Source organism: Cetorhinus maximus, chromosome 2, assembly GCF_964194155.1.
Source record: "Cetorhinus maximus chromosome 2, sCetMax3.hap1.1, whole genome shotgun sequence".
NCBI classification, from domain to species: domain Eukaryota; kingdom Metazoa; phylum Chordata; class Chondrichthyes; order Lamniformes; family Cetorhinidae; genus Cetorhinus; species Cetorhinus maximus.
This window is the reverse complement of record NC_135880.1, coordinates 33,241,204-33,253,602: the sequence shown is the minus strand read 5'-3', so window position 1 is coordinate 33,253,602 and position 12,399 is coordinate 33,241,204. Positions and strand designations below refer to the sequence as shown.

The following is a 12,399-nucleotide window of genomic DNA, read 5'->3' as shown; positions in this document are numbered from 1 at the left end:
AGATGTTGCCTGGCCTTCTGAGTATTTCCATTACTTTTTGTTTTAATTAGTTAAGAGAAACTTGCTTGGCCACTATTTCAGATGGTACTTAAAAAGGGAAGCAAAAATTATTTTTACATCTGTGCGTTTTATATAAAGGAGAATTAAAAAAAAAACATAGGTGCGACAACCTAGGAATACACACTAGAAGTATTTCCAACAAGTGATGAAGCAATGAGTTGAAAATGATTGCAATGAAATGGAAGAGGCACTTTTTAAAAAAAATGAAGTTCCAGTTAGGTGTTATTTAGTTGTATTCATATTTGCTGCAGGTGTTGCTTGATTGATGACCAATTGTCAGTTAAACATGCAAGGATCTTAACATTCCTGATTGCCAAGAAGCCCATGTTTCTAAATGTTAATACATAAAATGTTAATTTGAAGTAAATATCTAGATACAGGGATGAATACTAAAGCTATATAATGATATGAGGTTTAACAATAGATTTTGTCTCAAGCATATTTTTCGCATTTAAAAGAAAAGCAAGATGATTTTCTAATTTCCTTTTTGTATCTATAGTACTATTCTCTCAAACATTTGCTGAACACAAGTTTTGCTTCACAGAACAGGGAGGTTAAGAACTGATAGGAGCACGTGCAGTTAACAAGATAGTTTGTTCATGCAATGTTATGGAATAAGGATTTCTAGTAAAAGGGTATAATCAATGATGATATATGGAAATTGCAGTATACCTTTCTCTGACCTATTAAAATAATATATGAACGATCATGTTTTGAAATAATTAATTGTCTTTTTCAAAAAAAGGAACATTTAACTATGTATTATATTTCTGGAAAAAGAGACATGCTGTTGAAGCTTTTTGTCTTGCACTCATCAGGGTAGATGCAAGAATGCCATCTTTCAAAGGGAACAATTATTTACAGTGCATGAGGAAAGGGTGTTGATTGGTTGGCAAGTCGGCTCTGATTGGTCAAGGAGAATCAGCCATGGAGAATGCACCAGGGACCTATTGTCCCCCATGTTTTTGTTTAATTCAAAAAAGACAATGCCTGGACATATTCCTTTTGCCTGCAGAGGACAGGTTCCTGTATATGACTATATATAGCTTCCATCAAACATAAGGTGAGGCACATTGCGAGCCTGACTGATAATCTTAAATTGGTTGTCAATGTAATTCTTAGTACACTCAGGATTGTTCAGCACATGCTGTCCAATCACGGAATCACATCTAACATTGGACATTATGTTCCGAGTTCTGCTAACCGCGGTTGGTTAATTACAGTCAGTACTCTGCCTATTGTGAACAGCCGAAGGGAGGTGCTGCTTGATACGATCTGCCACTTGTTGCGATGTAAGGTTTACGTACCTGGCATTGCACCAGCACTGAAGTTTATCTACTCATTTGTGTAGTAGGTAGTACATCTTTTTGGCTTGACGGCTGCATCCTGTTAGTGGAAAATATCCCACCATGTTGCTACTGCATAGTACTAGCATGAAATGGCTAGCTTCGGCTGTTATTCAAAGTTTTGAGATACCTTACCCTTCCAGTGTAATTTGAGGTAGACTGGGCACTTTTCAGACCCAGAAGTGGTGGTCTTAGGCTCTTTTGTGAGTATGTGTAGTACACAGCAAGCAATGGTCTGATGGGGATAGTCATTATCCCGCAAGGTATTTCGATGTGCCCTATTTCAGCATCAAGCTTGCATGGATAACAAATGCCTCAGGCCTTATTTTCAAGTTTGGCGATAAGGCCAATATTATAGCAGAGCAATAGAAATGCCTTGCATATGTTGCCCAGTGAAGGTAGGCTTGTGGTAGACAGTAGTAAAGAACCCATTAGTGGATTTCTCAACTGCTCCTTTTGAGCACAGGTTGGAGTAATGTGGTGGATGAATTTCAGTGCTGGTGTGATGCCAGATACATAGGCTGCACATCCCAACTGGTGGATCATATTAAACAGCACATCCCTTGGACTGTTCGCAACATGCAGAGTACTGAACATGCTTAACCAGCCTGTGCTTACAAAACTCAGAAGTTAATGTCCAACATTAGATGTGATTCCATGATCAGATTGTTCAGCAAGTGCTGCCCAGAGTGTGCTAAGAATCACACTAACAACCAATTTAAGATCATCAGCTGAGCTCGCAATGTAGCTCCCTTATGCTTGCTAGAAGCTGCAAATATTCATATGCAGTGGCCTGTCCTTGTCAAACAGAAGAAATTGTCCAGGCATTGCGCCTTTTTCAAATTAAACAAAAGTATGAGGGGCAATAGCTTGGACCATTCGCCATGGCAACACCTCAACCAGTCAGAGCTGATTTGCCAACCAATCAGCACCGTTCTCTCATGCAGCATAACTTGTTGCTCCCTTTGAAATTTGGCATTCTTGCATCTGTCCTGATGAGTGCAAGCTGACAGGCATGTCTCTTTTTTCAGCAATACTCAAGTTCTATGCTACCAAGCAACTATATGTATTATATACTATACCAATAAAGGCATGTGCTTTCTATTATATAACACTAAGTTAGAAAGTGACTCTCTTGCTGAAGTTTGTTGCTAGAAATGGCTGTGAAAATAATTCCAAAAACAATCCAAATTCTAAAGCGATGCACACATATGCAAATAATGCATAAAGCTACTTCAAAAACAGATCTGCTGCATTTATAAATTCTTAGGTCATTCTGGGTCTACCATTAAAAGCAACCATGAAATCTTCAGTCTTGCCCTGGTGAACATAATGTACAAGTGCATGAGAAGGAAAATGGGTATTACAAAGCCGACTTCACTATCTTTTGAATTCAGTATTATGGGTAACAAAAATAACTTATAAGCTTGAACATTTGAACAACAAATGCATGGCAATTTTAAAAAAAAACTATTAATGGGATTTTCAGTTAGGGTTCTGGAAATTAGGTAGTGTTTTTACATCTGATTTTCTTTAGGAAAAGTTTTAAAGTCTTGCACTGATGGAAATTAAACTCTCAACATGTACTCTCATAAAAGTAATATATTCTTAAAAGTGCAGCTACTTTTAAATCTGATGAAAATACAAATACAACTTGCACTTATATAGTGCCTTTAACATAGTGAGATGTCCCAAAGTGCATCAGAGGAGAGTCATCAGAAAAAGCCTGACATGGAGCCACATAAGGAGGCATTAGGTCAGATGGCCAAATGCTTGAGGTAAGTTTTAAAGAGACCTTAAAGGAGGGGAGAGAGAGAGAGATAGGGAATCAGAGAGGTGGGGATTTCCAGAGCTTAGGGCCTCTGCAGCTGAAAGAACAGCCACCAGTGGTGGAGAGATTAAAATCAGGCTGGTAAAAGAGGCTGGTATTGGAGGAGCACAAACATCTCAGGGTTAATAGGGCTAGAGAAGGTGACGGAGATTGGAGAGTGGGGGGGCTGCGTTAACAGCCGTGGAGGATTTGAAAACAAGGATGGGAATTTTAAAACCGAGGTTAGGTCAGTGAGCACAAGGGTGATGGTGAGTGGGAGTGAGTGCAACTTAGGATACAGGCAGCGGAATTTTGGATGAGCTTAATTTTGTGCAGGGTGGAAGACTGGAGGCCAGTCAGAAGTGCACCGAAAAGTCAATCTTAGAGGTAACAAAAACTTAATATTTATTATTAACTTAATGTTAATAATAGTTTCAGCAGTAGATGACCTGGGGGAGGGGTGGTTTCAGGTGACGTTGTGGAAGTGAGGCTAGGCAGTCTCACGTGAAAGCACGGAATTTGCTGTTGAAAACTCATCCTGGGAATCAAATACAACACCAAGGTTACAAACGGTCTGGTTCAGCCTCAGACAGTTGCCAGGGAGAGGGATGAAGTCGGTGGCTAGGGATTGGAGTTTGCGGTGGGCCTCAAGTTTGGCCTTCCCAATCACAAAAAATTGCTGGAAAAACTCGGCAGGTCTGACAGCATCTGCGGAGAGAAAGACAGATTTAACGTTTCCAGTCCGAATGACTCTACTTTAGAGTTATTCGGACTTGAAATGTTAACTCTGTCTTTCTCTCCACAGATGCTGTCAGGCCTGCTGAATTTTTCCAGCATTTTTTGTTTTCGTTTCAGATTTCCAGAATCCGCAGTATTTTGCCTTTATTTTGGTCTTCCCAAAACCTAGTTTAAAGGAAATTTCTGCTCATTCAGTATTGAATGTCAGACAAGCAATCTGACAGTCAGGAGACAAGAGAGGTGCTCGTTAAGGCAAAACTGGGTGTACATGTGGAACCTGATGCTGCTTTCGAATGATGTTGCTGTGGGGCAGCATATGCAGGTAGGGAAAAGGAGACAGCCAAGGATATAACCTTAGGTGACACCAGAGGCAATCTGTGGAAGAGGGAAGAGAAGACATTGCAGGTGATTCTCTGGCTATGATGTGAGGGGTAAGAATGAAACCAGGCGAGCGTAGCCCCAAGTTGAACAACAGAGAAGCATTGGAAAATGTGTGGACAATCATGTCAACGGTTGCAGGCAAGTCAAGAATGGTGACGAGGAGTAGCTTACTCTGGTTACAGTCACATAGGATGTCACTTGTCCCTTTTGATAGCCAGGAATTATTTTTGCATTCTAGGATTTTCCTGAAATAGTGAGCAGTTTTGGCAGAGGAGAGCAGGACACAATAGTATTCTGATGAAAGGTCACTGACCTGAAAGGTTAATTGTTTGTCTACCCACTGATGCTGCCAGGCCTGTTGAGTATTTCCAGCATATGCTGTTTTTATTTCAGATTGCCAGCATCTGCAGGATTTTGCTTTTGTGTTACAACAGTGGTGTGTGGGGTCAGGCCAGATTTGGTAATGAATGGCTAAACCATGTTTCTGTCCGGTACGTTCAAGTCTGTGACTCGTGAACATAAGGGAGTGAAGATGAAGCAGTGCCAGGGGGATGACCAGGGTGAGAGAGTGTAATTATTTTAATGGGGACTAAGGCATCAAAAGCTAGAGGTGAGCACATGGTTGAGCAAATCAGTAATTGCAGAAAGGTTGTGGTGCATGGAGGGCCAAAGGCTAGACAGTTGGTATTTTAAATGTGCAGTTGTAAGTGAACTGGGAGTTTTTTTTCCAGGGATGGGCACAGTAGGGTAGAGAACTTGGAGGGGGAAAGATATGGGGGGAGAGCGATACAAGAACATGGCCATGGTTAGCTTTATCTGTGACTGACATTATGGAAGTAGTGAGGCCAGGTGAGATGGCAAGGTCAAGGGGGTAGCCATGAACATGCAGGGGAGTTTATATGGATGGAGGGATTAAGAAAGTGAAGGAGAGCAGTGAACTCAGAACAGTCAGATCATGATGAGTTGAGTTGGAGGTTGAAATCACTGAGGATAAGTCGTCGATCAATGCAGAGTCTAGGGAAGGGACGCAGTGAAGCTATCCCTAAGAAAATTGGCATGGTACTTGGGTGGGCAATACAAGATGAGGATTTTAAATGTCAGGCAAGAGGTAGAACAAAGTGAGATGCTCAAAAGGAGAAGATGCTAGAGGAGTCTGGGACAAGCACCACCACCATGGCGGTTTGAGTGGAACAAGTGGCAGAAGTTATAGTTGTATAGAGAGGCTTCATCACCCTTCAGCTATATTTCTGTTAAAGCCACAATGCAGATGCAATCATCCGCAAAAGTTCATGGATGATAAGGCCTTGTTTGCAAGTAAACAGACATGTACTAAAATGTGGTTTTTGCAAGTTGCAGACAATTTCTGGTATACAATCTACTGAAAACCCAACAACATCAATACCCATCTCATACTTACGCACTTGATTCAAAGGCAAAAAGATAACTATGGAAAAAAACTGCTCAAGAAAGCAGCTCATCTATTTTAAAATGAATACTGCAATTTTAGGATTGTTTTTGAAAACTTTCAACTATTAAAAACCACGTGTGTTAAACCTGCACCAAATCTGTATACACTAAACAACTATCAAATGTTTGATACAAATGAATCAGATATTAGAAAAGGCGGAGAGGTGAATAAGTAAATGAGAATCTTTAGGTTATTATCACAATGCACAAAGCTTGCAATTATACCTGTAAATGTTTCAGTAGCGTTAACATGCAATATTATTGTTTAGGTAACTGATAATAGTCTAATCGTTGATTTTTTTTTCATCTAACATATGAAGGTTGGACTAAAGCAATTAAAAGAGTACACATACCTTTTCTAACTTTTTGGCTTCAATGTGACGTAACACCTGCTCCCTCCAATCAGGTGGCACCTTGTTGGTCCCCTGTGCATCCAGAAGTGAATGTTCAGATTTCACCCTCACATTGGGTCTTTTAGTTGGACTAGTCCGTGAGTAATTGAAATCGCTGATAGACATTGTTCTCTCTGGAACTTCAGTTACATGTGGCCTTGCACTATGAGGCCTAGATGCAGATGGACCATCAACACTATAAGTCCTTGCAGATAGAGGTCTTTGTGAGCCCTGAACTACCTGGGGCCCTCTTCCAAGTGTATGTAAATCCCTGTAAGTCATATAGTCTGCCTCAGATACTGGAACTCGCCTACAGTGGTGGGCTTCAGGAAGAGTAACAGAGGAAGTAGATGAAACACTGCTCTGTCTCTGCAAGGTGGACCTCTGACTGGCCTGAATCAATCTCTCACCTGGAGGGCAACCCCACATTTCCACTTGTCGAGTTCCAACCCTTGGCTGCATGTTGTAAGTCATGTTGGATTGGGCATTATTGCGATTAGAGAAGTTCATGTTTGCAGAATGCTTTACGTAATTGGCATTGTCAAGTGTCTCAGACCTCTGAAGGTGATGGGATCCTATATTAACTTGTTCTGTTTGAAACGCTTGCCTCTGTGGCCACACATTCTCTTTGGTTATTCCACTGCTGCTGTACTGGACATTGTACTGAGGTACTGGAGGCATCTGTGCAACAGCGATAGCTCCTTTCTTTAAAGTGATGCCTTGAGGGTTGAAGTTTTGATCAAATGTGTACACTGCCTTTTTGCATGATATAAGATCTGACGATGACGCAGAATTTCCAGTAAATGGTTGTAACGACTGGTCACTCAGAAGACTGGCGGACTTACTGCGGATTATATTTTGTCCCTGTCCAGCTATAGGTGGCGCCCTTACCATTAAATTTTGCTCATGTGGTCCATTGTCATTGATATCATAAAGTTTTAACCCCCCTGTTTCAATGTGTGTTATACTGTGTGATTTGACAACTGGTCCTTGAGAACACTCCCTATGTGGAGATAGCTCTTCAGTGCTCCTAGAGATAGCAGCATCAACATTTGAAAACGTACCAGGTAAATTTTGTTGCTCTGCTTCAGTGTGGAATTGATATTGTTTAATTTCCTCCGGCCGTCCATTTATTTGATTTTGAGGCAAATCATTAGGTACTTCATTTCCATTCTTTAAACGCTCTGAGATTTCTTTTGGATTACCTTTCAAAATATTTTCTGATGATTGTTCAAATACATTCATCCCTCCATCAACACTACTTTTACATTTGGTTCCTGCATCTAATCTCTGAACCACATCCTCTGTGGCAAGCTCATTCTTATTCACACCAATCTTGAACAATTTCTGGTATTGCTGTGTATTACTATTCAAATCAATCTCCCTCTCCAGGAGACCTAGTTTCTCCTCAACATTGAATTCAAATTCAGACAATTTAATGGCTTCTTTGTTCCCTGCAGGAGAATCAATGGTTGAATCAATCTCACGAGTTTTCACAATGCCCTGAAGTGGTGTGCTAGATCTTGTTCCATTTTGAAGAAGTGGAGATGTTTCACGAAGCTCACCTCGATTGTTCCTGCAAACAATATTAAAAACACTTTAAAAACAATAACAAACAGTAACAAAAATGAAAACAGCCAGTTTCAGTAGCAGAAAGCTTTTTGTTACAGATAGATCATCACATTTCACAGTGACAAGCAACAATGGATAAACCACATAATTGTAACAGGGGGATGGTGGAGTAGTGGTAATGTCACCACTATTAATCCAGCAGCCCAGGATAATGTCCTGGCGAAATGGGTTCAAATCCCATCATGGCAGCTGGTGGAATTTAAAATCAAGAAATAAACCTCGAATATAAAGCTAGTCTCAGTAATGGTGACCATGAAATTACCATTGATTTTTGTAAAAACCCATCTGGTTTACTAATGTCCTGGAGGGAAATAAATCTGCCATCCTTACCTGGTCTGGCATACATGTGACTCCAGGCCCACAGCAATGTGATCAAATTTTAGATGTCCCTTGAAATGGCCTAGCAAACCAATTGGTTCAAGGGTGATCAGGGATGGGTAACAAATGCTGGCTCTGCCATTGATGGAATAAAAAAAATGATGGATAGCTTGAAGGATGAAGCTGTTAAACTGTATGAATGCAAGTTCTGTATTGAAATTAGAATTTCTTGAATAGCAAATTTCCGATGTCTACGGTGATAGGTAATGTTACAGCACCTTGAGATGTTTATTACATTTAAAGCACAATATAAATTGCCATTCTAAAACTGCAACCCTTAATGCTGTCAAGATAGTTTGCACAAGCTAAGAAAAACATTTAGCACTAGGGAAACCAATATATTTAATTTCTCAGTTCATATGGCATGAAAAAATTATACTATTTGAATCTGTACCTCTGCAGATTACCTCTGCAAACCTTAGGTTTCTCCAGAACAAAGTCAAAATACAAAATGGTGCAATGTTCATCATCCTTTATGTGCCACAAAGCTTTAAGACCTACTCCAAAATTAGTCCCTAATGCCCTACTGGAGATTAACCCACTCTGTTTACACCTTGCAGTATAGATTCACTTATAATACATTAAGTCTGTAGCTAATTTTTACAAAGTTGTAAGAATAACCATTGTTAAATGATAAAACTAAGTTGCCAACATTTGACTTTACACAACATTACTTCAAAAAGTTTTTTTTTTAAAAAGCTGATCATCAAAGGGGTTGAGGATCTATCTTCAGGATGGTCTACTTCATTATTTGAAAGAACAGGAATAAATTTTGATGAACTAGGATTAGGTTAACGTAAACCTAACCCCAGAAAAGGGGGCTGGTTAAGAAATCACATGGACAAGAGCCATTGCTTGCAACCTTGATGCGAGAGCCCACAATTTAACCTTGCTCCCAGGATGCAGAAGAGAACCGCGCCAAGTCCTCACTTACTTTTGAATGAGGTTATCATGTTCGCATGGCAAGGCGAGGCTGTTCAATCATTACAATAATTATGCCATGTAAGTTTCTTTTTCTTGTGCATGCAGTACAAGTATAAACTTTGACAGACTTGGTAATTGCATTAAATGGAAAATATGTAAGTTTAAAAGAAATTATAAAAACAGCAAATAGGCATTAAATGACTCGTTAGCATACTCATCTGCCGGGGCAATTTCTTATATAAAGATCTCTTTTAAAAAAATTTGCATAATTTCCTCACTTCTGATAATTCATACAAATTGAAAATCCATTTGGTAGAAAGGTGTACGTCATTCTTGAATATGCCATCCAATCTTGCTTTCATTATGCCAGCAAGTAGAGGGTAATTTCTCTTAACAGAACAATGGGTTTTACCTTTTAAGAAGTGGGATGGCAGTTTTAGCATCTTTGTCGGGGGTTGACTGCAAGGTCTCCTGGCTACTTCCTGTGTTGAAGGAAACTGTATCCGATATCCTGGATGGCGACGAGCAATTACTGTTGTTCTGATTACTGTTTGGAATTATCTCCTCAAATAAGGAATCGGCATCATCTTTTTTGAGAGAGGAGAAATACAATTGGATAAGTTACACACAAACACAGACAAAAGAAATACACTCTTATGATCTTGGATTTAATGGAACTGTCAGGTTCCTGTAACCTGGGCAAGATGGTTTTCCTAGTCCACTTGAACACCTCACCCAAGGCTCATGCGTCAAAGAATAGGGTTAGATACAAAAAAAACTGAACCGTAAACCAATGTAAGGCACCGCTTTTAGGAAAGATGGTTGCTTATGTAAAGATGATGTCTTGATAATCTCAAACTACAAGATCAAACAAACTTTAGGGGCAGAACTTTTCACTTGGTGGGCAGGCACCCAACCCGCTCAAGCATGAAACGATGCGCGTTGACATCAGCCGAGTCACGCGATAGTCCGGTCAGCAACGTGCCCACCGACAATTAAAAGGCCTGTTAAGGCCATTAAATTCAATTAACCTAAATTTTTCACTGCCCGTCCAACCTAATGGTTGGCGGGCAGGCCAAAAGGCCAAGCAGCCTTTTTTTTGGAAACGTCATCCACTGGTAGGATGAGGTTTCCAAAAACAAATAAAAATAAAATATAAGTTTTACAATTGAATTAATAACATGCCCCTGCTCATGTGACACAGTCACATGAGGGGACATGTTTTATTACATTTTTATTTATTTTTTTAAACAGTGCTTCATCTCCGAGGCAGCTCTGTGCCTCAGGGAGATTATGAAGCACTCACTCGCACATGTGTGCGAAGTTCATGCTTGGCCCGCTCGCCCTCCTCCCCTCGCCCACACAGGCAGTGCTGAGTGCTGCCGCTCGCGTTTTACGCTGGGCGAGCCTTAATTGGCCCACCAGCTTGAAATTGCTGTACGGTGCCGAACACCTGCCAAGGGCAAAATTTTGCCCAAGGTTATATTCAAAAATCATATGCATGATCCCAAACGTGTAAAGCGTTTTAAGGTTTGCATAAGCTGCTGGGTTTACTTTTATACCAGCAGTTTCACTCACTGTCTAAACTCACCAAAAACACTATTTACAGTAACTAATGTCTGCAACTCAATATTTGTGTAATAACAAATACTTCCAGGGTGTTAAAATTCCTATTTTTTAAACTTATAAATTTTAACATTTATGAAACTTCAGCTCTTCATGCATGTCTCAATTGTTATTTTATTCCATGCAAATTTGTATAAAAGTGAATGAGTCAGTGCATTTTTTCCTAGATTGTGGTCCAAGAGAATTCATCAATGTGATTGGTTGCTTAAATTGCTTGATAACATTACTATTGGAGGAGGCCTGGAGATCCTTTGACATGATGCCAAATACAAATTAACACTAGGAAAGGGGAAATCCACACCATGGAGGTTACTAAGTCTTTGTGGGCTGGTTTTTGAGGTGGCCTCACCATTGATCAGCACAATATTTCAAGCACATTGCTACACACTAACTTTGTAATATTGCCTGTCTCTGGCCCTGCCTCAGCCCATCTGAAACCCTCATCCATGCTTTTATCATCTTCAAACTCAGTAGTCCAATATTCATGTGACTTCCACTCCCCATTAACTGTAACTCATGCAAAATATAGTTACCTGTATCCTGTCTCGGACCAAGCATTACACCACCCCTGTGCTCACTGACTAATGCTGGTTCCAAGTTCAGCACCACATCAATTTTAAAATTTTCATCCTCGGATTCAACTTGTTCCAGGGGCATCGTCCCTCCCATATCCATAACCTCCTCTAGCCCTAAAACCCTCCCAGTGCTGACATTGCTCCAATTCTAGCTTCTTGTGCATCCTCTGTTTGATTTCACCCCTCCACTGGCAGCCATGTCTTTAGCTGTTGAGGCCCCAAACTCTAGAAACCCCTCCCCAACCCTCTCTGCCTTGCCCACCTCCAAGGTGTTCCTTAAAACCTGCTTCTGTCACCTGTCCCAATATGTCCTTATGTCTCACAGTGTCAAATGTGGGGAAGTGTGAAGTTATTCACTTTGGTCAGAAGAATAAAAAGTCGAATAATTTTAAAGGGTGTGAAACTTGTAAATGTTGATGTTCAAAGAGACTTGGTGTGCTCATACAAGGAATGCAGAAAGTTAACATGCAGGTACAGCATGCAATTAGGGAGGCAAATGGCACGTTGGCCTTTACTGAAAGGGGACTGGAGTACAGGAACAAAGGAGTCTTGCTACATTTGTACAGGGCTTTGGTGAGACCACATGTGAAGTACTGTGTGCAGTTTTGTTCTCCATTTTTAAAGGAGGATATGCTTGCATTGGAGGTGGTACAGTGAACTATCACAAAAATTAGTTCCTGGGATGAGGTAGCTCTCCTACGATGTGAAGCTGCGTAAACTGGGATTATATTTTCTGGAATTTAGAGGAATGAGATGTGACCTCATTGAAACATACAATGTTCTGAAGGGGCTTGATAGGATAGACGCCGAGAGATTGTTTCTGCTGGTCGGGGAATCTAAAATGTGGGGAGAAGTGGGGGTCGGGGGCACACTCACTAGATAAGGGGCCATCATTCAGGACTGTGATGAGGAGTAATTACTGTACTCAAAGAGCTGTGAGTTTTTGGAATTCTTTATCCAGAGGGTTGTGGATGCTGCACCATTGAACACACTTAAGGCTGGGATAGACAGGTCTTTGGTCTCTCAGGCAATCAAGAGATCCGGGGAGCTGGCATGTTAAGTGGAGATAT

General features: G+C 40.6%; 1 protein-coding gene across 5 annotated transcripts in view; it reads right to left on the bottom strand.

The window, feature by feature from the left end:
• Window positions 1-12,399, bottom strand: part of erbin (erbb2 interacting protein) — a 322,194-nt gene that overhangs the window by 33,960 nt on the left and 275,835 nt on the right. For all 5 annotated transcript variants that reach the window (XM_078562777.1, XM_078562787.1, XM_078562807.1 and 2 more), the window contains 2 exons: window positions 9,541-9,715; window positions 6,156-7,770 (listed from right to left, as the gene is read on the bottom strand). In XM_078562777.1, coding sequence (XP_078418903.1) covers window positions 6,156-7,770; window positions 9,541-9,715 — 1,790 coding nt within the window. The remainder of the gene's footprint in view (window positions 1-6,155; window positions 7,771-9,540; window positions 9,716-12,399) is intronic.